The sequence below is a fragment of the Notamacropus eugenii genome, chromosome 7, assembly GCF_028372415.1.
Source record: "Notamacropus eugenii isolate mMacEug1 chromosome 7, mMacEug1.pri_v2, whole genome shotgun sequence".
In the NCBI taxonomy this organism is placed as follows: Eukaryota; Metazoa; Chordata; class Mammalia; order Diprotodontia; family Macropodidae; genus Notamacropus; species Notamacropus eugenii.
Window position 1 is genome coordinate 53,490,737 of NC_092878.1, and position 27,940 is coordinate 53,518,676.

The 27,940-nt window shown below is 35.5% G+C and overlaps 1 protein-coding gene across 2 annotated transcripts in view; it reads right to left on the bottom strand.

Annotated features, from left to right (window-relative positions):
* The window catches only part of GOLM2 (golgi membrane protein 2), an 80,228-nt gene that overhangs the window by 27,503 nt on the left and 24,785 nt on the right, over positions 1-27,940 (bottom strand). For both annotated transcript variants that reach the window (XM_072625566.1, XM_072625565.1), the window contains exons 3-6: positions 25,106-25,208; positions 20,362-20,452; positions 17,224-17,368; positions 16,550-16,630 (exon numbers count right to left, since the gene is read on the bottom strand). In XM_072625566.1, coding sequence (XP_072481667.1) covers positions 16,550-16,630; positions 17,224-17,368; positions 20,362-20,452; positions 25,106-25,208 — 420 coding nt within the window. The remainder of the gene's footprint in view (positions 1-16,549; positions 16,631-17,223; positions 17,369-20,361; positions 20,453-25,105; positions 25,209-27,940) is intronic.

Below are 27,940 nucleotides of genomic sequence, written 5' to 3' on the forward strand. Positions count from 1 at the left end.
CCTGAATATACAGCTCCAAGTTTCTTTTGCATCCAACCTCTTCTCTCTCCTCAGATATTTTACTACCTTATACATTAGTTCAGGTAATCCATCACCTTACACCTCGTTTATTCCAACACTCAAATTGGGCTCCTATGTCAATTTTTTCATTATTCCAGTCCATCCTACATAATGCTGCCAAAATTATTTTCCTTAAATATAGATCTGACCATGTGACCAGGGAAATCTCTAGGGGCTTCCTAATGCAAGGGTAGAATAAAATACAAACTTTTTGTTTGTTTTTAAAAGTTCTAGACAATATACCCTCAACCTGTATCTTCAGACTTACTGAGTGTCATTCCCTAGGCACTCTGTGATCCAGGCAAATTTTCCATCCCTCTTCTGTACCTCCCGTAACGACATTCCATCTCCCACCTTTATGCTTTTGCCTGGCTGCCCAGAGTCTCATCCATCATGCAGGGAATTCAGCCCCTCCTCATCTCTGCCTCAGAGAATCCTCTCGTCAAGATGCTGCTCCAACACTAACCTAGATGTGAAGCTTTGCCCCTTTATCTGTTTCCCAAGTCAGTTGTTTTTCTTCTTCCATTCTCCAGACTGTTGACTTTGTTTTAATATTTCCTGCAGTCTCATGGAGTTGCTAGCTTCCACTTGGTTCATTCTAATTTTCAGGGAGTTGGTTGCTTGGGTAAGGTCTTATACTTCTTGTGCAACATTGTTCTCTTTCCAGTTCTTCCTTCCATAGCTCTCATTTCTTTTTCAGTTTTTTCCTCTAACACTCATCTCAATTGTAAATTTTTTTTTTTTTAGCTCTTGTTTCATCTCTTCTAAGAATTATAGTTGAATTTGTGGTAGTCTGAGCATGCAGGGGTATTCATGAGTGTTTGAGGCTTTCTTAGAGATATTTTAGAGTTCTTATTTTCTGCTGAGTTTATCTCTTGAATGTCTGTCACAATAATAGCTCTGTTTTTGTTACTCTTCTAGGTTGCTTCCTGACTTTGAACTTCTCATGCTAGGTATAGGCTCTGCACATTGCACAAGGAAATGTCTTGACTGGTCCTCTTACTGAATCCTTGGGGTAGTAAGACATGAAATACTTCAGGATGTCAGGGACAGCTCATATCAAAAATATGAAAGCTTTCAGTGCTCTCAGTGTCTTACACAAGGAAAAACTGGATTTCTGCCTACCTGGTCTGAGCTTTGCTAGCTCCTGACTTGGGTTTGGGTCTGAGCAACATGCTTGTGGCCTTGTCCTCTATTTGAGTTTCAGTAGATTGATATTGGAGACACTGCCAGCCTCCTGGGAAGCTCTGTTTGTTCAGAATGACACAACTGCAGGGTGCCCTTTGGTCTGGGATTACCTGCTCTATTGCAGGCTTCAGAGTAGGCCAGAGGCTGAACTTGAGATGCTGCTCTACTTTTACAGGTGAAGCCACACAAATGCTGCTTGCTTGTGAACTTGTTCCTTTTTTGGTACACAGCTTAGGGCATGCAACTGTTCCTCACCCTAGAATGCCACTCCTCAATATAGGTCCTTCTCAGTTAGCCCTGGATCCTATGACCAGGAACGAAGATGTGAGCAACAAGGCAGCCAGTATGCACAAGTTTAGCTCCCTCTATATTGGATCAAGGGTTTCTTCTTGCCCTCATGCACAACAACTTTCCAGGGGTTGGACCCCATTCCCAGTGTCCACAGACCTCTCTATCTCTCTCCTTATGCTGATCAGGGTTGGAAATATGACCCACTATTGTTTTTTTCCTGAATTTCCTGATCAGGACTTGGTCTGATGTATTTTCTTGATGCCTAGAAGATTTGTGGGGTTGACTTTGGTTGTACTGCTACTTTGTCATCTTGGTTCCACCGTTCTATATATCATTGTAAATGTATCTGTCTTCCTTATTAGAATGAGGAAGATCCTTACTTGTGAGTAGGACTTATTTCATTTAATGTACTTCTATCCCCAACACTTAGCACAGTGTCTGGTACATAGTGGGTATTGATCATTAACTTATCAACCACAGCAGCTACCCCAACACTAGGCTAGCCCCAACAAAAGAAATGCAACTTAATCTGACATTATGTGCACTCCTTCATGTCTGGAATCCATTTCTGAAATGAAGGGAGGAAACTGGATTCTCATATCTCTTCTTTTTTTCCCCAATGAAAACATTAAAAAGGCTGCAGTAACACTCACTTTGTTATTAGCACCCTAAACATAATGGGACCATTCATATGACCTACAGCTGATGTCTCCTATATGTGTTGTCTCCTTCACTAGAATGTGAACTTCTAGGGGCGGGTAGGTGGCACAGTGCATAGAAGAAGGAAAAGTTATATATTGATATGATCACATTTCTAATGCAAAGGTTCTTGGAATAGGATGTACAAATCTCTTCATGGATAGATTTCAGGGAGTCTATGAACTTAGCTGGGTAAAGAATTAGAGGGCCCTGATATCAGGAGGACCTGAGTTCAAATCTGGCCTCAGATACTTGGCACTAACTAGCTGTAGGACCCTGGGCAAGTCACTTAGCCCTGATTGCTTTACATTAATAAATAAATAAAAGTAGCAGACTCACTGTTCAGCACTGTGCTTTGTACATAGTAGGTGCTTAATAAATGCTTTTTCATTCATTCATGCATTGTTAGGAGCAAAGTTTGGACGCTGTAATTTCTTAGCATTTACTAAAATTTTTAAAGACTTTTCCAAAAACTAGACCTGTGATATCAGAAGGATTGCATGCACATAATAAGGTTGCTTACAAAATTATTAAGTGTAAAAAGCATCATTTGATAGCAGAAACATTAGTATAACCTAGAGCTCATGATATGCTCAAAGTGATGCTTAGCAAATAACAAGCAAGGCACTTTTGGGTTGTTCCACTTTCAGATAACATGGAGAGGAGAATTAGCAATATATCTGAAGGCTTTTTCAATATATTAATTGAGAAATTAAGATCTTCCTATTTTTTAGTGTAAGTAGATGAAGCTACAGATGAAGTTAAAACTTTGTTAACTTGTAAATGCCTGATGTCATGAATGATGTTAGGGAAGATTTCTTCCCTTCAAAACCTACTGATGCAATGCCACCATGATGACAGAGAAATTTTCAATATACTCAGCAGATTTTAAAAATTTAAATGATAGGGAGCACAGTCAAGATGGCAGTGTAAAGGCAGGGACTTCCTTGAGCTCTCCCCAAAAGTCCTCCAAATACCTGTAAAAAATGTCTCCCAACAAATTCTAGAGCTGAGGAACCCACAAAATGACAGAGTGAAACAAACTCCAGCACAAGACAACCTGGAAAGTCAACAAGAAGGGTCTATCACACCGGACAGGGAGCAGAGCACAGTTCAGCATTGGCCACACCAGCAAAGATGGGGCTGGAGCAGGACTCAGGGGATTGAATCATCGGCAGCTGTGGCAGTTTACACACTTCTCAACCCACAAATGCCAAAAAGATCAGTGGGGAAACTCTGTGAGACCTGAGTGAAAGAGGATCATATGGTCTGGCTGGGTCCAACCCCAGTGGTGGTGGTAGTGGCCAGTGGCAGCAGCAGTAGAATTAGCTCTGAGTGCACAGATAGTGGGGAATGGAGCGGCTGATACAAAATCCCTGAAGCCTGGGGCAATACACCCACCCCCCACCCCCGCTCCCACTGGAAGCAGAGTCCTACCTTGAAAAAGAGTTAGAAAGTCAAGTATTTGGCTGGGAAAATGAGTAAATATCATAAAAAAACTCAAGACTATAGAATCTTACTTTGGTGATGAAGAAGATCAAAATGTACGACCAGAAGACAATAAAGTTAAATCTCCAAATCAAAAGCCTCCAAGAAAAATATGAATTGGTCTCAGGTCATGGAAGAGCTCAAAAGGGATTTTGAAAATCAAGTAAGAGAAATAGAGGAAAAATTAGGAAGAGAAATGAGATGATGCAAGAAAATCAGGAAAAATGAGTCAACAGCTTGCTAAAAGAGACCCAAAAAAATACTGATGAAAATAGCACCTTAAAAAATAGACTACAATTGATAAATGGTCAAAGGATATGAATAGGCAATTTTCAAAGGAAGAAATTAAAGATATTTATAATCATATGAAAAAATGCTCTAAATCACTTTTGATTAGAGATGCAAATCAAAACAACTCCGAGGTACCACATCACACCTATCAGATTGGCTAACATGACAAAACAGGATGATGATAAATGTTGGAGAAGATGTGGGAGAGTTGGAACACTAATTCATTGTTGGTGGAGCTGTAAGCTCATCCAACCATTCTGGACAGCAATTTGGAACTATGCCCAAAGGGCTACAAAAATGTGCATACTCTTTGACCTAGCAATATTGGTTCTAGGACTGTATCCCCAAGAGATCATAAAAATGGGAAAGGGTCCCACATGTACAAAAATATTTATAGCAGCATTCTTTGTGGTGGCCAAAAACTAGAAATCAAGGGAATGCCCATCAATTGGGGAATGGCTGAATAAATTATGGTATATGAATGTAATGGAATACTATTGTGCCATAAGAAATGATGAACAAGAAGAATTCAGAGAGGCCTGGAAAGACTTATATGATCTGATGCTGAGCGAAAGGAACAGAACCAGGAGAACTTTGTACATAGCAACAAATACAGTGTGCGAGGACTTTTTCTGGTAGACTTAGAACTTCATTGCAATGTAAGGACTTAAAAAATTCCCAATGGTCTTTTAAGGCAAAATGCCTTCTACATCCAGAGAAAGAACTATAAATTCAATCACAGATTGTAGCAGATCATTTTCTTTTGTATTACATTTTGGTTTGTTATATGATTTCTCCCATTCATTTTAATTCTTCTATACAACATGACTATGGTGAAAATGTATTTAACAGGAATGTAAGTGCAGAACCTATATAAAATTGTATGCAGTCTCGGGGAGGGAGGGAGGAAGTGGGGAGAGGGAGGGGAAGGGAGGGAAAGAAAAAATCTAGGTTGTATGGTAATGAATGTGGAACACTGAAAATAAATTTTAAAAAAAGAATCACATGGTCTAAAGTAGGAGACAACATGAATGAATCAGTGAATCAAGCAAGCATGGATCAAACACTGTGCAAAGCACTGTGATAAGCACTGAAAAGACAAAGAGAAAAGCAGGAGAGCTCCTCCTCTCAAGGACTATACATTCTAATGTGGGAAGTTTATGAAAAGTTTTCAGCTGCAAGTCAGATGGGAAAGTCACACGGTACTTACAATGCAGTGGTCAAAGTAGATGTCAGTGTCTCTTCTTTAAAGTCATTTTGACTGATAAAATCATATCATTGTCTAATGTAGAACCATTTGATCAAGAATTCTGGCAAGAACTTTTCTCTCTGGCTCTTCAGCAGCTTTGACTGCAGCATCCGCAAGAGCAGGTTATCAGGCTGCGTCTCCATAGGTGCTGCTTCCCAGAATGATGAATGAACTGGGCTGGAAGCATTTCTCAGTTATGGATGACGAGGGTCCCCAGATGACAACAGATATTGTTTGAATCATTTGCACATATGAATACTGATAGGGTATGTGACTTTGATCTAAGTCTATAAGAGGATGGGAAAAGCTTGTAAATTGCTCAGATGTTTAGGCAGTAGGACTACACATCTGTAAGTAAGCAGAAAATCCTGCTAACGGTTATAGCTACTCAAAAAATAATGGTGATATTACTGATGGTTCCTGAGGCATGTCTGTGAACTGGTATCCTTTCAACCCTGGAGTTCCAAACACACAAAAAAGAGAACAGAGCCATCTATAGCCCAACTTCTCCCTTATCCCACCACCCTCAGGTGATATACCGATATACTAGTTAAATATTCCACTTTTGACCCATTTATGATCACATGCCAAGAAATATGATATTACTAAAGGATCAGAGATTTACAGGTAGAATGAACTTAGAGTCCATCTAGTCTAACTTCTTCATTCAACAGAAAAAAAAATTGAGGCTTAGAGCAATGAAGTGATTTGGCTGAAATCACGTAGGTAGTAAATGGCAAAGCTAGGTCAAACACAGGGTCCTAATGGTAAAAATGTAGTTCTCTTTTCACTGCATGGTGCTGCCTCCTTTAAAAGTCTGAATTATATAACAAATGTGTCATAAGATATTTGTATATTTTTTCATTATCATTTTCAAAATAATATCACTAAGATAAAGGGTATATACAGTTTAACAACTTGCAGATTATAGTCCTAAAACGTTTTCCACACTAGCTAGAAGAATTCAATTTTGTGGCAAATGTTATAAAGAAAAATGCTTATTTTGCATGAATTGAGTTCTACAGTGTGATCTCCTCGAAGAATATTTTAAATCTAAATTCACTGACTGATGTTTTTTATAATAGGCATTTGTAAATATGTCAAAGACCTGTGATTTTAATGGCATGGAAATTGCCTTCTCTGAATGCAGACCACAATATATTTTAAATTATGTCTCAGTTACCTGAGGCATAAGATTTTAAAAAAATACTTAATGCTATATATTGTTTTCGGACCTGTGATTTTATTGATGTAGAGAGATTCCCAATGAAGCAACTCCCTCTACCAATGCAGACTATCAACTTCCTCCATAATTTGCTGTCTTAGGGAGTTGCCTAGGGCTCTCAGAAGTTATATGGCTTGGCCATAATCACAAATATATCAGAAATGGACTATGAGCCTAGCCTGCAATGATGCTCTCCGCTTTACCACACTGTTTCTCCAAATTGTAACAAACCAATAGGATGGCATTTTAGTACTTTGTAGAGAATGCTAGACACGTACCACTATCCTTCTTTATAAGCACTCTGCTCTTTATAGAAAGAATCTTTACAACAGTGATTAACCAAATTATTTCTTTAAAAAAATCTACCACATTTTCTCTCCCTGGATTCCACTCCTCCCCCATCAAGAGAAGCATAAATAATATACCTTCCTTCTACATAACTTGGTTTTGTCACTGATAAGAACCAATATCCCCTTTTCAGTTATTCTAGTTTTAATCTTTGATTTTATGATGTGCCTTTCCACTCTCTACTCTCCTCCCCCTGGAGACTGCATGTACTTCAGTGGCTTCAACTCAGTTTAAATTTCTTTATCCCCAATAGACTGATTTCAAAATTTTGGCTACAAACACTTCATCTTAAAATCTATGCAGGGTTTTTTCTAAAGGTCACCACTAGGGGGAGTTTTAATCCATGCTGTGCATTTCATGACATCTCTAGAGTGGGCACTCACACCATATGAATGGCATTTTCAAATAACAAATTTTGCTAACATATATATTCCTAACTCCCAAGGATATCTAAAATAGCATCTAAGTAAGTCCTCTAGGGCTGTTAAGTATTACTGGAAGCAATCACAAAATTATACTGAGTGAGAAGATTCTAAATTCACGTTCTCTGGCCACAGGTATGACTTCTGCTTCTGAGCAAACCTTCTATTCAGCTCTTACAAAAATCCTTCAACAATCTCCAAAGCAACTGTTCCAAGTCTTTTTTTCTATTCTGAAATCCCCAGATCCACTGATGGTCCCTCCCACACCAAACAAATGACTTCTCTCGTTTTTTACCAACAAGTGTAAAGCCATACAACACTCATTTATGGAATGTCCTTCAAAACTTCTGAGACTACATGTAACCTTTCCTTCTCTATTTTTTTTTGGAAGAAAAAAGACTAACCTTCTTACCAAGACCATCAACTGGTTCTTCATCCCATATCCATAGGAGGTAGGGTAGATTGAATGTTGACCCTTGAAGCCAGAAGACCAACATTCCAATCTTCACTTCTACTTTACTATTTATATGGCTTGGAAGCAAGTCACTTCAGAGAGAAGTGATCTTTCTAAATGGTTTCTGAGGCTCTTTCCATAGCTCCAGATCTATGATCCTACCTCTCAAGTAATTGTACCCCCTTTAATCTTTCCTGCTACTGGCTTCTTTTTGTTTACAAAAATAGTCAGGTTTCCCCAATTTAAAATATTCCTTCCCTCAACTGTTTTACTCTGCTTGAGTTAAATCACATCTCTCTCCTCTCTTTGAGTGAAAGCTTTCTTGAAAAAATATTCACTTCTTAATAATCCCTTGCAATCTGGCTTCCATCTCCATCATTCTACTCAAACTGCTTACCTTCTAACTGCCAAATACAGTGACTTTTTTCCAGTCCACATCCTTTTTAAAACCTTATTTGCAGCAGGAATATCATCTTCTTCATAAGACTATTTCTCTGGCCTGTGGGACACTAGATACTCCTGGTTTTCCTGTTACCTCACAAATTATTCCTCTGCTCTCCTTAGAGGTCCTTCTTCCTTCTTTAGCACCCCTTTCCAAAAATTCTAAGCTTGTTCCCCCTAGGATCTGATTCTATGATCTGTACACTTCCCACTGTATTCTCTCCCAGCTAATTCCTGTACCTTCAACTAAATTTATATGTCCTTATCCTAAACTTTAGGCTCTGAGCTCTAGACCTGTATTTCCAACTGCTACCTGAATGTTCTGCCAACAGCTCAAATAAACATCTCAAAATCAGTCACTGTATTTACTTCAAATCTAGTTTTTTTCTAGGAGAAAATCTAGTTTTTCCCCATTCCTGTTAATGGAACCACTATTTTGCCAGTTACCTGTACCCCTCAATATTTCTTGAATTAGCTCCCTTCTTTCCATTACCATGCTACCACTCTCTCTAGTCTGTACCCTCATTACCACTCACCTTGCCTAGTCTCCCAACCAGCTTCTGTTCTTCCAGCCTTCCCATTAATCCATTTTCACACTACTGCCTGATTAATACCCCTAATACACAAATGTAATCAAGAAACTCCACTGTGCTCTAACCATGGTTGCATGCAATGTCTCCCTATTGACTATGAAGTAGAAACTCCTTAGCCTGACATTCAAAACCTTCCTATCTCTGCCTCCTAGCTTCCTTCAAGACCCAGTAAAATTCCTGCTTTCTACAGGAAGACTTTTCTGATCTTAATACCAGTGTCTTCCCTCTGATACAGCTTGTTTGTACATAGTTGTTTGCATATTGTCTCCCCCTCTAGACTGTTAGCTCCTTTTACTTTTCTTTGTTTACTCAGCACTTAGCATAATGCTTGGCACATAGTAAGCACTTAATGTTTATTGACCGGTTGATACTACTCTCTTTCATAAAACCTATATTAAAATAGACTAAGTAATCTTTCTAGAACTTACCCTATACTTTTTGCTTTCATGTCTCTGCATTTTTACTCCTTCAGTGCCCTCCTAGTACCTCACCTGCATGCATTCCTTTTGAAATCTACCTTTGTTCCATATTTTAAGTCCTGGCTCAGGTGTCAAGTGTTTTCTAAGAAGCCTTTATTTTTCCTTTCAGTTAGAAATGATTTTTCCTGAGAGCTCACATAGCATCCCATATTTCTCTTACATCCCTATCACATACTATTCTGCATTGCAGTTATTCTGTAATTATTAGTGACTGAAAAGATATCTTGTTCTAATTTGTAGCATAGCTAGCTATTTGTGAATAGGTGTTTAGGAATTTATAGGAATAGGAATTTAGTTTCTGTATCTCTCATCAGTATATAGTTGGCACTTAATAATAAATGCTTATTGAGTTAACTTGACTTGATGAATTAACATTTTGAACAGAAAAGTAGACTGATTTTAAGGGTCTTATAAAAATAGAGTGAATAGTTTCAAACCTACAAGGAAATTGGAAGCTCAGAAAATAGCAGATTCTGCCAATTATCGGAATATGCATGACATCCCTCAACTCTCTTAAGGCTGCAGTTTAAAATAGTCCAGATCTATTTTGTCACATCTTTTGTGGGACTGGCCCAAACTACAAAAGTAAGGTTGAGCTGGTTGAAGAAATCTTAAACAAATACTCTCTAATAAACAGTTGAGAAGTATGTCATGCATATCTACTTCTGAATTCTGAGTGAGACCCCAGGCTTGAACCATGGGGTCATAATTTTTAACCATTTTGGACTCTGCAAGTATACTATACTGCCAAGAACCTATATTCACTGTAGGACTATTAACTATTGTTGTTCATTCCCCCTCCAAGAGAGATAGAAGGAATACAGTTATCAGAAAAGGGAATAGTTTCTGGGCAGTAAGTTGCTTTATAACTCCATAAGACAAATAAATAGTATTTACATCTAAACTTTCTCTTTCTACAATATCTAAAAAACCACAAAAGAAATGAATTCAACTCAGGAACTCTATGAACACAATTACAAAGCACTTTTCACACAAATAACGTCAGATATAAACAACTGGAAAAATAGTAATTGCTCATTGGTAGGCTCAGCCAATATAATAAAGATGACAACTCTACCTAAATTAATCTACTTATTTAGAGCCATGCCAATCAAACTACCAAAAATTATTTTATAGAGCTAGAAAAAATCATAAAAATCACAACAAAAGGTTGAGAAATTCAAGGAAATTAATAAAAACAAATGTGAAGTAAGGGGGCCTAGCTGTATCAGATCTCAAGCTGTATTATAAAGCAGTAATCATCAAAACTATATGGTATTGGCTAACTGATAAACAGATTAGGTACACAAGACTCAATAGTAGTAAATGACCATTGTCTAGTGTTTGATAAACACAAAGACCCCTGCTTTGGGGGCACGAACTCATTACTTGACACAAACTTCTGGGAAAACTGGAAAACAGTATGGCAGAAACTAGGTATAGATTAACATCTTACATAATATACCAAGATGAGGGTACATGATTTAAATATGAAGGGTGATACCACAAACAAATTAGGAGAGCAAGGAATAGTTTATCTGTCAGATTCATGGAGAAGGGAAGAATGTATGATCAAACAAGATAGAGAGTATTACCAGATATAAAATGGACAATTTTGATTACATTAAATTAAAAAGTTTTGCACAAACAAAACCAATGCAACCAAGAATGGAAGGAAAGGAGAAAGCTGGGGAATAATTTCTATAGCAAGTGTCTTTGGTAAAGGCTTCATTTCTCAAATATGTTAGAGAACTGCTTTAAATTTACAAGAACATGTCATTACCCAACTGATAAATTGTCAAAGGATATGAACAGGCAATTTTCAGACAAAGAAATTAAAAAGCTATCTATAGTCATAAGGAAAAATGTTCTAAATCACTATTGATAAGAGAAATGAAAATGAAAACAACTCTAAGATACCATTTCCCATTTATCGAATTAGCTAATATGACAAAAAAGAAAAATAATAAATGTTAGAGGGGATGTGGGAAAATTGGGATACTAATGCACTGTTGGTGGAGTTGTGAACTGGTGGAACTATTCTGGAGAGCAATTTGGAACTTTGCCCAAAGGAATGTAAAACTATGCATATCCTTTGATATAGTAATACTTCTACTAGGTATGCATCCCAAAGAGATTTTAAAAAGGGGATAGGATCTATTTGTATAAAAATATCTATAGCAGCTCTTTTTGTAGTGGCAAAGAATTGGAAATTGAGAGGATCCTCATCAATTGGGGAATGGGTGAACAAGTTGTAGTATATGATTGTAATGGAATATTACTGTGCTATAGAAATGATAAGCAAGCTAATTTCAGAAAAACCAGGAAAGATTTATATGAACTGATGCACAGCAAAGTGAGCAGAACCAGGAGGATATTGTGTACAGTAATAATACTATAAGATTAACTGCGAATGACTTAGCTATTCTCAGTAATACTATGACCCAAGACAGATCCAAAGGGTTCATGATGAAAAATGCTAACCATCTCCAGAGAAATAACTGATGGAATCTGAATGCAGATCAAAGCATACTATTTTTCACTTTTTGTATTTTTTACTTTGGGTCTATGTCTTCTTTCACAATATGACTAATATAGTAATGTTTTGTGAGAGTGAATATGTACAGCCTGTATCAAATTGCTTACCATCTTAGGGAGGGGGGAGGTAAGAGAGGAAAAAAGAAAATTTGGAACTCAAAATTTTTTTAAAATGAATGTTAAAAATTGTCTATACATGTAAGTGGAGGAAAAATAAAATATTATTTTAAAAAAAGAAGAGTCTTTTGTTGTGGTAACAACTGGTAAAGATTCTCTGTAATCAATATATTCTCCCAAATTATTTTGAACTGTTATGTAGAATAGTGGGGATTCCTTCTCAATCTGAATACTGTACTACATCTCCTCTAGCACATTGGTAAATATTTTTAGTGAGCATATGTCTCCCTGTTTGATGCCTCACCTAATGTTTGTCATCAGAGGCTCATCAAACAACATTATTTCTGTTGTTTACAACTTCCAAAGGATCCTGAGTGATCTTGTCATATGAAAAGCATACCTTATGGTAAAAGAGCCTAAATGGTCATTTTTTGTTCTACTGAGTTGAATGCTTTTATGTTATCAAAAAACAATAAGTACAATGGGATCTTATATACTGTACATCTTTCAGTCAATTGTGAAATTGTAAAGATGTGGTTTTGGATATGGTTTGAAAAAAATCTGCTTTTCTCTACCAATATCATTAAGAATGCTTTCTGTGTATGTGTATGTATTAAAAACACCTTCATGCATTCATGACTACAAATATTTATTAAATGGTTATTTTGTGCCAGGTACTGTGCTAAGCACTAGGAATATAAACACCAAAAAGAGACAGTCTCTGCCTTCAGGGAGCTTACAATCATATGTGGGAAAAAAACCGCACAAATGGAAGCTGAAAAGCTGAAGGTAGGTGGGAGTACCTGACAAGGGGCATGATGGAGTCCAGTCCAAAGGAGTATAGCAAGTGGGAAAATCATAAAGATTTTGTACAAATGGAAGAAAAAGTACATATAGGCCAGAAACTATTTGTTTCCTTGATGACTTTTTTTGTTGTGCACTTAAGAACAATTTACCCACAAACAAAGAAATCCTCATTGGAACTAAAGCAAGTAGAAGCAAGTCGGGTGGCTGTTTACCAATTTTGCCATACTGAAATGACAGTCCATGGACTAAAAATGCTTGAAAGTCACCAGCATGACATAGTTTTTTAAATGTGGCCAAAGCAAAACTCATAATAACTCTCCTACTCTAATTTCACCTTTACTCTAACTCTGTGTGTCTTCTAAGGTTCTGCTGAAAATTTTTTGGCATACATGTAGATAAATTGCATTTAACAATAATATAGATGAATGATAGTATGCTGGTGAGAACTAATTTGAAAAATTTATGAATGTAACATAGACAATAAAATTTCAAATTAAAATCTAAGAATAGATTTTCTTATGGTCCACATAGAAATATAAAAGATTATAACAATAATATAAAACAACAATAATAAAAATATAATATAATAAACATAAAAATATCATGACATACTAATGATTTACACCAATATGACCCTTTTTAAATAGTAGGATTAGGCCCCTGGGAAAGTACTAGTATAAAAGCAAATGAATGAAAAGCATTTATTTAAGTGCTTTCTGCGTGCCAGGCACTACATTTAAGAGCTGAGGATACAAGTATTAAAAAGAAAACATAGTGATCATAAAAATGCGAAAAGACCCACATGGACAAAAATATTTATAGCAGTTCTTTTTGTGGTGGCAAAGAATTGGAAATTGAGGGGATGCTGATCAATTGGGGAATGGCTAAATAAGCTGTGGTTTATGAATGTAATGAAATACTATTATGCTATAAGAAATGATGAGCAGGGGGACTTCAGAAAAACCTGGAAAGACTTATATTAACTGATGCAGAGGGAAATGAGCAGAACCAGGAAAACATTGTACAAGTAACAGCTACATTGTGCAATGACTGACATTGATAGACCTTAGCCCTTCTTAGCAATGCAAGGATCTAAAATAACTCCAAAAGACTAAGGATGGAAAATGTTTTCCACATCCAGAGAAAGAGCTATGGAGTCTGAATGTAGATGGAAGCAAACTATTTGCTCTCTTTTTCTTTTGTTGTTTTGTTTTTTCTTCTTTCTCCTGATTTCTCATGGGACACCATTAGCTCTTTTTTACATCATGACTAGAGTGAAAATATGTTCAATATGAACGTATAAATAGAGCCATCTTGGAGAGGGAAGAGGATAAGGAGGCAGAGAAAATTCAAAACTCAAAATCTTATGAAAGTAAATGTTAAAAACTAAAAATTAATTATTTTAAAAAATAAAAAATAAAAGATAGTTTGTGGCCTGAAGGAGCTTACATTCTAAAAAGGGAAGATAAAAAAATATAAGTGAGTGAGGAGAAGGGAGGAGGGTCTTGTTCTGATGAGGTAGAAAAGATAATGGCAGACAATAGTGAGATGGCTTTATTATATAGTATATAAATAATTCATTATTTACATCACATGAATTAACTTTAGAACCTAACTGCTATGTAATGATATTTATTTTATAATAAATTTTATTGATGTCTCTCATTTTCATATCATGGTCATTTCTGTAAACATACATAGAGATACTCATATCAGAAATGAATTCTCTTTCATAACAATTAAAAATAGTCAAGCAGTTAGGTTCTAAAGTTAATTCATGCAATGTAAATAGCGTATAAATGAAATTACCTTTGAAAACTCCTTAAATTACAAATAAAGCATAATATCTTTAAACAGTTCTAGCTAGGAAGGGGTTAATGTTTCTTTTAAAAAAAGGTAGTCTATATCAGAGTGCATAGGAGTACAGGGAGCTCAAACATAAAAACAATGTAAATTATAGTTTTCAAACACCCACCTAAAGATAGCAAATAGAAGATGCAGAAACTAAGACTTCTACTCAAATAGCATAAAATAAAAACCAATAAAGACCTAGTTGGTTAGAAAACTGATGATGAAGGAAAACAATACTATTAAAAAGGTCTCACATATAAGTGTGATTACATTAAAGCAGGGGTTCTTATCTTTTTTTGTGTCATGGACCCTTTTGGCAGTCTGGTAAAGATGATATACCCTTTCTCAGAATAATGTTTTTAAATGCACAAAATAAAATACATAGGATTACAAGAGGAACTAATTATATAGAAATAAACATGTAATTCTTTTTCCATCATGAAATCTATCCATGAAGAGGTTTGTAAGTAAAGAACCTTTGCATCAGAAACATGATCATATCACTATATAACTGTTCCTCCCTCCTGCTTCACCATGAACCAACAGAAGATGCAAAGAAGCCAATGGGATTACAGCAAAGCCTCCGAGCTAATCAGGAATGCTAGGAAACCAAATTAAGGCTGCCATTCTCATTAACTCTACTTTCCTACTTCGGCTAAACACTTGGAGGCAGGAGAATGAAAGAGATCAAAGAAAGTTTCAGGGAGGGGGTAGCATTTGCAATGAGCCTACAAGGGTATTCTGTAAAGAAGGGAAATCATATACAGTAGCACAGATGTGGGAAAGCACTAGAATTATTCAGGCAACAGTGATTAATTAGTTCATTTCATCTGCAGCAAAGATTATATGAAAGGAGAAAAGATTGTAACCAGATATTTAGGAGCTTTACTAGGCTAAGGACTTTGGATTTCAGGTTGGTAAAGCAACAGATATCTACTCAAAGTTATTAAGGTGATGTGATCAAACCTTAAGAAAGTAAATCTGGCAACTAAGTATTGGATAGGATTACAGAAGGTTAATACTGAAGACAAGGAAACCAGTTAGACTAAAACAAGAAGTAATAAGGATTTGAACTGTATTAGTAACAAAAGGAATGGATATAAGAACCCTGACTTTATCACTATATTAGAGTACAATACAGTAATTGTTTACAAAATTATATCCCTGAAGCATCAAGAAAAAGTTAAATTAAGTTCTGTATATTCTTTTTACTAAGGCAGAAAAATATGCATTAGATTTTTAAAAATATTAAATAACAGTGTAAGTTCAGGAGTGGCAAGAAATAACCCTCAGTTGTCCAGGAAGTCAAACCACATTTCCAGACTACACTGGCTAATTACTGTTACTATATTATTACCATTAATAAAATGAAAAAAAATTATTTTCATATTATTACAGAAACATGCTATCTTCCAGCCAAGCTAGACCACATATCTTTGTTCTTATCCTACCCCTTTCCCTATTACCAAATCTGTATCTTTACACCACATCAATCAATTAAGTATTTTTTAACCCCTTCTAATATATTATATATTTATTATATATATGCATGTGTCTTTGATCATGCTGTCCCTCATATTAAAACATACTCCTTTCCCAACTCCACCTACTAAAATAAAGTTTCTCCCCATCTTCCTTCTAGATGCAGGTGCCATGTGGTCCATGAAGCTTTCCCTCAAACTCCCAGCTGAAAGTAAATTCAATTTCTCATAGTACTGTGACCAGAACTCTACCTTACACTTAGTCATATTTTGTCTTACATTAGTCACTTGTATATGTCTTATCCCCTCTAGACTATAAGCTCCTTGAGGACAGGGTGTACATCTTATTTTATCTTTATAATCTCAACATAGTATCTTTTACATAGAAAGTACTTAATATTTGATGAATCATATTTATGCTGTCCATCTCAAATTTGTGACCCTACAAGTTCTACCACCAAATAAAAACAGCAGAATCACCAAGAAAAGTTCATCTGTTAAGAACATGTCTTGTTATCCTTACTTACAAGTAGGAAGATCATCAGCTTTTGCAAGGTCATTCTCTTCTATTCCAGGCATGCCTGCATCACCAGCTCGTTTAATTTGTTCTGCCCAAGAAATGACAAAAATGTATTTCTGTATTTTGCCAAAATAAATTGAAAATATGTGGGGGAAAAGCAACATTCTCCATCAAATGAACAATTTTTATCTACTTTCTGATACTCTTTGTCAATGACTTGGTATTCTGAATCATCACTCCCTGAAACAAGAAAAGTTCTAAATCCTAAATCCATTTACTTTTCCCTGTCTATTTAACAAAAGAATAATTATTTACACCTTGGGGGGGGGGGTGGAAAAGGATATGATTTTGACATAATATTGAAAACTTTACAGGCAGAGTGGCATAGTGAAAAGAATAAAGCCATGAAGTCAGAACCATCTGGGTCCAAATTCAATTCTTCACATAAACTAGCTGTAACACCACTGGCAACATATATGTGTGTTAGTATGTATCACATACATATATATTCACACACATATACCTACATATCCACATACATACAAACAAACATAAACACACACAGATATGAAATTGATCACCAGAAATTGATCTGAGATAATTAAATTGACTTTATAAATCTGAAGGGAAGATTTACAAACAGGAAGAAAAAAACACACCATTAATATATTTTTAAAATACCTTTCCCATGTGGAACATGATTGCTTGAGGTTTTCTCATTCTTATCAGCACCATTCTCAACTTCACCTGGAATATTTTGGGGTACTTCCTGATCTTTTGTATCCAATTCAACTACATTATTCTGCTGAGTCTTTAGGGCCTCTTGCTGTTGAAAAATACAGATTTGGCAAAAGGAAATATTTTTAAATCCAAAATATTACCTACTTGTTTACTTCTTATACACCCAGAAACAATTAACCTTCCCTATATATGTGTGTATATGTATATATGTATCTATATCTATATGCCAACTTTTAAACCATATATATAAGAAAGTGTTACATGGGATACACTGCTTTATATTGGATGGGAGAGTCAGATCATGGCTTTGACACCTGTATGACCACAGATAAATCACAAAACTACTTAGCCTCTGTAAAATGTGTCTGTGTTGGGCATGTGGGGGAGAGGTGAGGAGAGGAATAATATTTAAACTACCTTCTGTTTAGGATTGTGAGGAAAATGTTCTGTAAACTTTAAAGCATTTATATAAAGGTGAATTATTGTTTAGGAAGTCACAAAAGAATAACAAAGTTACATTTTAAAGCTTCCAATTGCAATAAATGGTCTAAAATGTTAGGCTTACCCAGTTATCCAATTAAATATACTATTGAGAAAAATGTACTTACTTATATAGCTATTTTTGTAAAAAACTTTTTTTTAATGTATGTCCCATTACTGGAATTAAAAAGTAATGAGAAAAGAAACATTCTCTGCCATTGTTAATAGAAGCTAGAACAATGAGCACAGCTGTTCACCTACCATTACTATCTATATTACCACCTTGTGTTTTTGACAATAGTATCTATCAATTCCTAATAAATTCTAACCTTACATATATGTATATTTAGAGAGAGAAAGATGAATATGCACACACACACACATATACAGTTTGTTACTTTGTGATTTTCTATTACAATGCAACTTTAAATTGCACTAAGACTTTTGGGACATGTTAGGTATATGTATCTCCTTTCCTTATCTATATCTATAGATATCAGTATCCGAGGATAGTGTGGACTGAGGTACAAACATTTTCAGACAGAATACTTTACCTGGATTATAACCTGTTACATTTCTCATAATGGAATTGTGAATTTTTTGAAGAATTTTTCTTTCATTCTTTACTAAAATAGGTTTAAACACACAGAGCAATCAGAATTTATTAATAATTTTCCTTACAAGAGACACATTTATTTTTAATAGAAGGATGCCACCTTCTGTGCTGAATCCCTTTGCCAGACAGAGAATGATTTTATGGCAGCAGAATTTCAGATAAGGTTGACACCATTTTACCCTAAACAGCAGTTTGACAAGTTCTGTAGCTTGTTTCCACAAGGTAAATTTACTATAGGTAGGAACCTATTTATATATACATATGTATACACACATATATGTAATTATTACTATTATAAAGTCTAATTCTATAGAATGAAACCATTTCTAGGTTCCAGTTTTTTACTCCTAATGATCTATTAATTGCTTTCCTAACGAAGAACATATAATAAAGATAAATTCCATTCAATTTTTTTTCTACTCAAAAAAGTCAAAAGCAAATAAACACAGATATGTCTATCCACTAACAATCAGTATATTAACAAAGATCTTCCCTTATTACATGAACAATTCTGATGCTTCACTGTGGCATAGTCAGGACCTGGGCTATGCTAACAGAGTATATAATCTCTGGAAGGTTACAAGCTGAAAGGGCTTTGGGTGGGGTACCATACCAGCTAACTTGAGAGAGGTTTATCAACAGACTGACTACAAGAAGATGAAGTTTTTGGTCATAGTAACTCTTAAAACTTGTCAACCAGACCACAGGAGAAGAACTGGGATCTGCACAGGTGGAAGGAATACTCACCCTGATAAAATCACAGATTAGTTATTAATAAAAAGTCTCATTACCATAAGATTGGTGTTGATTTTTTTTTGAGCCACAGAAACTCATTAAATTGTCTTCCAAGACATGGAAGTTATTGGATCTACACTAATGAAGTAAGATCATACACAGATAGAAATCAAAGGTCCTTGTGGTACTGAAAAATATCAACTATCAAAGTATATATTGCTCTTCAGGTAAAGTATTTATGTATGATACTGGACCTGAATATAAAATATTAAATATTCTCAATAAAACTTAACATTTCCTGATCCCCCACCTCCGCTCCAATGCTACACTGGTAACTATGAAGGGGATGGAGAGGAAAGAGAGCTTAGTTATTTCTAAGCATCACTTCCTGAGGAATCAGGAATTTTTGGTAAGAAGACTGGTGACTATAATGAATCTTTAAATGAAAAGGATGACTAGATGACCTCTAAGATTGCTTTTATACTTAAAATTCTATGATTCTAATTTCCTATCTTGTGGTTACATTATTATCCTGACAAAGATTCAATGTCAAGGTAGGATACTTTTGTACTAGATAGAAAGAAAGGGTTTTAATATGATAAATTGTCTATTACCTGCAAAAGCCTCCAAAAAAATGCTCATCAGGTACTGGAGGTCAACCTCTAAGGTGAACAATTGTGCAACAAAATATCCTGGTACCCATGATTTTGCTGTATTCAGGTAGTGTTGAGCCAATCTACCATTCAAACATGTAACTCATCAAGCATTTATTAACCACTTTACCGTGTGTAAGATACTGATTTTAGGCACTGGGACACCTCAATGAACAAGTAAGGAATGGAAGAGAGGAGGGGAAGTTTTTCAAATGCCTGATCCAAACTCTAACCTTACCACCCTCTTTCCCCAAATTAACCAAACTGCTTCTAGTAGTTTTTGCTTAATTCTAAAATAATATGTGTGATGATTATTAAATACTGAACTATTCCTCAAATTAAAAAAAAGGCTTATAATGAGTAGAACATTATTCAACATATAATCTGTCAAAAACATCAAAGAAAAATATTTTTTAAAACTTACAAGGAAATTTAAGCTAAAAGTGAAATTTAAAACCTTTAGAAAACTTTAGCCATATAAACATTCAATCTACCCGGCAATTTAAGGTATCACTATAAAATTGATGTCTGATTTCCCAAATTTTAAACAAAGTAATATATTTCAATAAGAGAAAATACTTAGAAATGATTTACCTTTTGTTCTTGCAAAAACTGATCTGCTAACTTTTTAATATTTTCTTCATGCTGTGCTCTTAGTTCCTTGATCTGTTGCCCACACTGAAAACTAAAATGGAAACAATCATTCTTTCTTGTTACACTGACTTCCTCTCCAAGTTGCCTAAGAAGTGGGCACACATTTGAAAAGGTGTGTATGGTTCAGCATGGATATAGAAATGCAAAAAGCTAGTAGTCAGTAAGAAAAGTATTAGTTAACAAGTGACCAAAAAAGCAGACTTTAGAAAAGAGTGAAGTGTTTACTATCTACTACTATTATTTTTGTACTACACACAATTTCTACAAATAGCCTCATTTGCAAGAGAGAAAAAGATGGCAGCAAAAGAGATAAAATTACTACCACCATGAACTAGGACAGGATGGGAACCAATAGCAAGAGATTCAATAAGGATTTTTAGGAGGTATTTGTCTAAGAGTCAGTATATGCTTTCATTTTTAGCAAGCCTGGTAATCTGGAAAGGAAAATTTTTAAAAAGTTCAGATTTAAACAGAAGAATGGAGAGAGGAGGAAGGATGAGAAGAATGATCAGAAGGTAATATGAAGGGAAAATAAAATTGTTTTTACAGTGGTCTATCATCTAATGAGAAAATTCTTGCCTTCGTGGACTTGAGTCTGGGCTATATAGGTGTATATGTAAGGTGCATGTAAGGGCAAGAAGTCACAAGGCAAGAGTAAAATAAGATGGTTTAAATTCTACTTTGCCCACAACCACTGCTTTCTCCTTCTCTTATTATCTTACATGAACTAGCTTCCCTTTCAAAAAGGCATTTTTCCTTTTTTGTCTTTACCTTTGGTACTCCACAAAGTCCTACTCCAAAGCCTCATCTTGGCACAGGGATGACCCTGGGCTCTCCAAGGCTTTGCCAGTGGAATGCAAGCACTAGCAGGTTCTACAACAGTGTAAAAGCTATCTGAATGGTAGTGGCAGCTGACTCTTTGTTTTCTGAGCACCAGCCTATCTAAATCCATATCCTTATTACCTGAGGGTTGGTCAATTAGTGATGAACTCTTAGGCCATAACAACCTACAAAATAAAGAAAAACACAAAATGGCCTTCATGGTATTCTTCTATTTCTGAAATGATAGTGACAAAGCATCAAAAAGGAGGACAGAGGTTGAAATGTCCAAAAACATTAATTTAACTGTTGTGAGAAAATGTGAGATCCTTGTCTAGTGACTAACATGTGAATATGTTACTGGAGGTAATGAAACATACAAATCTTGATACTCTTACTAATACTACTAATCAAATCAATTTGTTAATTATATTTATTAAATACCTACTATATACCAAGGACTGTGCTAGTTGCTAGAGATGAAAATGAAGCAGTTCCTGCCCTCAAGAAATTTAAAACAAGGAGATTAAAGAAACTACAATGAAATGGGAAAAAATGGCTCTCCTTGGAAAGATGAGCGAGTACAGTAGATTTTATCTTATGTTCAAGGGCAACAGAAACCATCTTTTTCATGGGACATTTGATCATCTTGTTCACAATGAGCATTTACAAAAAGATTATAGAGATAATTGCAACTTATGCACCAACATCTGCTTCAGAGGATGAGGAAGTTGAGAGATTCTCTAAGAATTAGATAAAAACTTCCAAATTTAATCAACATATACTTTAATACAAAAGTGCATACTGAGGACAGTGAAAAATTTGTTGAAAAGATGGTTTATGAGTAAACAAAAGAGGCTAAAGGCTCACAGACTATACAAAAGTTCCATGCCTTCATGTCATGAATATATTTTTCAGACAAAGTCAAGAGTCACTGAACAAGGGAAATGACAAACAATACCATAAAAATACAAGTTGATTATATTCTGATAGAAAGAACATGACTGGTTACTGATGTGGCAGACACTTAATGAGCTGTCTATGTATCGTCAGACACCGGATTTAGTTGGGCAAAGATAAAAATCAATTCTTAACTAGAAGGATAAAAATGAGACGACATAGTATAGAAGTGAAACAACTCCAACCTGATGTATTTAAGCAAATTACAAGCACCAGAAAATAGGAAATGAATTTAAAAAACCAAATAGGCATCATTACAGGCTATCATTATTTCTAAAGAAGTTTAACTATTATAAATCACTTTTCCCAAAAGGAGATCAGAAAAGCCTAAAACTACCCCAGCCAGCATAAAATCCATCTCCTTACAACTCAGTGTGTGTTTGTCTTTTGTTGCTGAAGAAGACCATGCCATCAGAGAAATAATGATATGACTTGCACTTGACTTTGTTTTGAGGGAGGGAGGGCTGTGCAGGTCACCAGCCTCACTTCTCCTCCAGAGCCATCTGGATCCAGTGACCAGATATTCATCAGGATGACTGGAGGTGACTCAGGATGAGGCAGTCGGGGTTAAGTGACTTGCCCAACGTCACACAGCTAGTGAGTGTCAAGTGTCTGAGGTGAGATTTGAACTCAGGTCCTCCTGACTCCTGCACTGGTGTTCTATCCACTGCACCACCTACCTGCCCTTGCAACTCAGAGTAATATGGCAGTCAAGGGTAACTTGGCTCATATGTAACATCTTATAGAAGAAGATGGTCCAAATTATGAACAGTATCACCCCATAAAATTGCAAGGAGCAGTGGAAGAAACAAAAGTTTGCAGAAAGCTTGGCAAGAGACCCAAGTATGCCAGATCATCTCAGAAGCATCTATGAATGAAACTGAAAAGAAGACAACAAATAGACAAAAATTGGAAAAAAAAATCATTAAAAAATTCTAAAATAATTTCCTCCATCAATAACAAGAAAGTTATCATATTTGTACACTAACATTACATTACTGATGTACTAAAATGAGGAAACAGCTAAATGGTCCTAACCTTTTCTGATTTCCCTAAATGCTAGAGCCTCTGTTGGTTATCTCCAGTTCTTATCTTGTCTATGTATAGTTTGCATGTTGTCTCCTCCACAGACTGTAAACTTCTTGAGAGGAGTAACTGTCTTTTGCCTTTCTTTATATCTTCAGGACTTAGATTATTGTCTGGGACATAGAAAGTACTTTAAAAATGCTTACTGACTAAAGAAAAAAAGATGGAAAGAATAGCTAGATTAGATCAAGTATATACAAAGGAGGTCTATACTGGAGGCATCACAAATTTGAAGTTGTAGAAGAATCAATTCTCAAGCTATCTGAAAGAGGGAAGGGTGCTAAATACCTGGGGAAAAAAAAATCACAGAATGTATTATCTTTACAGAAAGGTGACTGATAAAATATTGATAATTGACCTCCATATATGCCTATATCCTCTTTTTGACAAAATTATTATGAAATTAATTCATATCTACACAGAAGGCATCCTGGGACAAATGTATGCAAAGGGACTAGAGAGTCCTCTATAAATGACATTAAATAGCAAGCCACATCTTTATAGTCACACAAATGACCGAAAGGTGTAGAAAACATAAGGTCCTACTACAAATGCTCTCTTCCAAAAAGGTTTCTCATATCCATGTATCAAAATCATACGATATTCTCTGGAAGTTGTAACAGTAAAACTATCTTTGTCCAACAACACTACAGTTATTAATATCAAGAAAGATACAAAATAGGACAAATATGTTTTCCCCAAAAGTATATATCACTGTCATGGAAGCTGTCCAGTGCACAATACAAGGGGAAGTGGGGTCCTCCATATATATACTTCCATTTGCAGATGGCACTGTACTAATTGCATCAAGCCCTGGAATAGAAATAGCTTTTAAATGAGATTTATAACCATTAAAAAGAACTTAATCTAACCATTCACAGAGGCAAAACTAAGCAAATAAAAGATTTCTATTGTTCACACTATAATATGTGGCTGGAGAGACAGCCTACAGAGCTACAAAATCTGTGTGTGTGTGTGCATGTGTGTGTGTGTATGGAGTATATATAAGTATACATGTATACATCTACACATAATATGAATAGATATGGGAAACTCTACAGTGCTTTATGGTTTTGGCTTATGAAATAATATTGTATCTGATGAATTCAAGTTGCAAGACACTCAAAGGTCAGTGGAAAGGTGCGCAGTAGGTGTGAGTAGTCTGGAGCTCAGAATCAATGAAGATTTGCATATGAGAAGTGGTGCAAAGGACATCATCAGAGAGATAAATTGCTGAAACAGAAGTGGGCTGGTCAGGTGATGGGAGTGAGGAACAGCTAACTGACAGCCTGCAGGCTCCAGTGGTAACCATGGGATGTCACAAATTCTACAAGAGGGCCACTGACTCTTGGGGTAAATGTATCTTGTAGGATATTTAAAGGAAGATATGAATGAGTCCCACAGGATGACTCTTGTGGATAGATTGAGATCTGTACCACTGAAGAAAATACTCACATTTTATTTGTTAGGCTTGCTAATGAGTTTTTCTGACACATAAAGACACACATGTCTTTTCTGAAGAATTTAGCATCTAAAAAGGAGTCTGTTAAAATTCTTATGCCTGTGCAATACAAGTTAAGACAGACAGATAGATCATAGATCCTATATGCTCAGTAAGAGGAACTAAGATTTCTAATGTGTTAAAATAGAAATGTGTCAAATATGGATTACAAAAGGACAAACAAAGCCAATGATGGGAGAGATCTGAAGGCAGAAATAGGTAGAGAAGTAGCAGAATGATGAGAACAGAAACTAAAAAGGGGGGTGTATTTAGGTTTCTAAATTAAGAAATGTGGACAAATACTTCAGACTTTCTTACCTTTCATACTCTAACCTCTTCCCAAAGTAAGTATTGTTCTTCTTGTAATCGTGAAGTTGATCCTCTTGTCGAAGGAATTCTTGACGAAGCTCAGCAAGTTGTTCTAACCCAAAAATAAATAAATAATAAAAGGAAAGTTCACGTTCTCTGATTCTTTCTACTAAAACATTCAACTAAGTTGTAAGCAGGCTTTCAAAATAAAATTACTGCACATTTCCAAATTAATTTAACCATACTCTTAAGGGTGATAAATATCATTAGCATGATACTCCAATTCTTATATATAAATGGATAATGAAATTTATTTTAAATTTGTGTAGCTTAGCAGTGTTTACGCATACCAAAAGTAATGAAGTCACATCTTATACTACGTAGATCAAAGATGCAACTGAAAGTATAGTACACATAGTTCCACTTTCCTCACCGATTCAATCATCTGTGATCTCATCAGCAGCTAGGTGGAACAGTAGAGATTACAAGACAGGAGTCTGAAAGGCCTGAGTTAAAATCCTACCACATACATTACTAGTTGTAGAATCCTGGACAGCTTGTTAAACCTCTTTCGGAATAAATTTCCTCTTGTGTATAATCAGGATAACAATAGCAACAACCTCACAGGGTTGTTGTGATGATCCAGTGAGGTAATATTTTATATAAAGTGCTATATAAATGTTAGCTACTGTTTTCAATGTCATTCTTATCATGAATATTCCTTCTCCATTCATCAGCAACATCTCTACATCTCTGCTGATTGCCTTTAGAGGCTGTTGTGGCAAAAAAAACCCAACAAAAAAACCACCTCACTACCACGCAGCCAACCAACCTCTTCTATAGAACTCTTATCTGTCCTTTAAATCTCAATTCAAATGCCACCTCTTCTAAAAAGATTTCCATCATCTTGCCCATTAGTAACAGCCTTCTCCTTCGGACCTCGTAAAGCACTTTGTTTTGCATCTTTCCAATTCACCTATCACATAGTGATTATAGTTACTTTTGTTTCTGTCTTTACCACCAGCACATTATAAATGCCATTAGGGCAGTACATATTTTACCTAAACTCCACCTTCCCCTAGTGCCTAAGTATAGTGAGATCTGCACATAGGAGGCAATTAAAAGTTTATAATTTAATTTATTCATAGAAACAGTAGTATGATTTAACAGTAGAAGCCATCTTAAAATACCCTACTTTGGGAACTACTATTAGGGATACTGTTCCCCTGGTTTCTTGATGAAGGAATTTAAGTACAGCATGGGAAAAGAGTAATTATCTCTATTATTTCATCAGATGACATATGATAGCAGCAATGAAACAAGAGAAAAATCCCTCACATTTTTTCTCAGGTTGTAAAAAGACAATCATGTTCCATGAATAAACTATGAAGAGTGAGCATACATATACATGCCTGACATTAAGATGTCAGACTGTGAATTAGAGAATCAGAGAAGTTTCTTTACTTGAAAGCTGAATCTAATGTAGGTAATAAAGCTAACAACAAACTCAAAATTAAACAATTTAATCAGACATATTTACCAAAATGCATAATTGTCAGGGTTTATCTGCTAAAAAACAAATGAGAATGTGATAGTTCACATAGAATAACTAATTAGGATAAGGTTAATTTTTACACAGCAATAACTAGACAAATTTTTTCTCTTTTCAGCTTTATTTTCAGGTATCTCTAGTTAGATCATTTCTGTGATTGTTTGCTTTTTAAATTATATTTAATTTTTTTCAATCAGCAAAAATCCATTTCTTTTCCCTCACATATCAACCCTACCTTCCCCACTGAGAACAAAACAAAAACAAAACCCTTTTTTGCAAACACATACAGTCAAGCAAAACAAATTTATGCATTGGCCACATCAAAAAAAAAAAAAAAATGAATGCCTGATTCTGGATTCTAAGTCTTTCACTTCTCTATCATGAGAAATGCAGTATGTTTCAGTATTAATACTCTGGAATTGTGGAGGATCATTGCATTCATCAGAATTCCTAATTCTTATAAAGTTGTCAATGTATAAATTGTTCTCCTGGTTCTGTTCACTTCACTCTACCTCAGTTCATACAAAATTTTTCAAGGTTTCCCTGAAACTGTGCCCTTTCTCATTTCTTAGAGCACAATAGCATTCCATCACATTTATATACCTTAACTTGTTCAGTCATTCCCTAACTAAAAGCACACTCTCAAATTCCTATTCTTTACTACCACACACACACACACACACACACACACACACACACAAATTTGCTATAAATATTTCTTAATATCCTTATTTATTTTGTTTTGCTTAGAACTATTATCCTCTTTAATCTACTCTCTCCTTCCTTCTCTCCTATTTCCCTGTTGAATGAAATGTACTTACGTACCCAATTCTGTTTATATGTATATTCTTTCCTCCTTTGATCAGCTGAGATGTCAACAACTCTTATTCTCTCCCCTCTCTTTCCTTCTTCATTGAATGCAGAGATGTCTACTTGTTCACTCTGATTTTCTGAGATAAATTTCCCTAACCTCTCTTTTCCCCTTCCTCAGGGTATTTCCATTTCCCTCTATTTCTATCCCTTTCTAAAGATAATCAAAATATAACAGAACCACTTCTGGGGCTTCTGTCTAATGAAACTCTTTCTATGACCCTGGATGATGAGAATGGTCAGAGAAGACACATTATCATCTCCCCATATCTGAATGTATGCAGTTTATACTTGTTTGGTCCTTTATCATTGTTCACTTGTGATTATCTTTTTATGTTTATGTTAACTTATGTGTTTGGACTTCAAGGTTTCTCTGTAGCTCTGGTCTTCTCACGGAGAATGCTTGGAAGTTTTTTATTTTG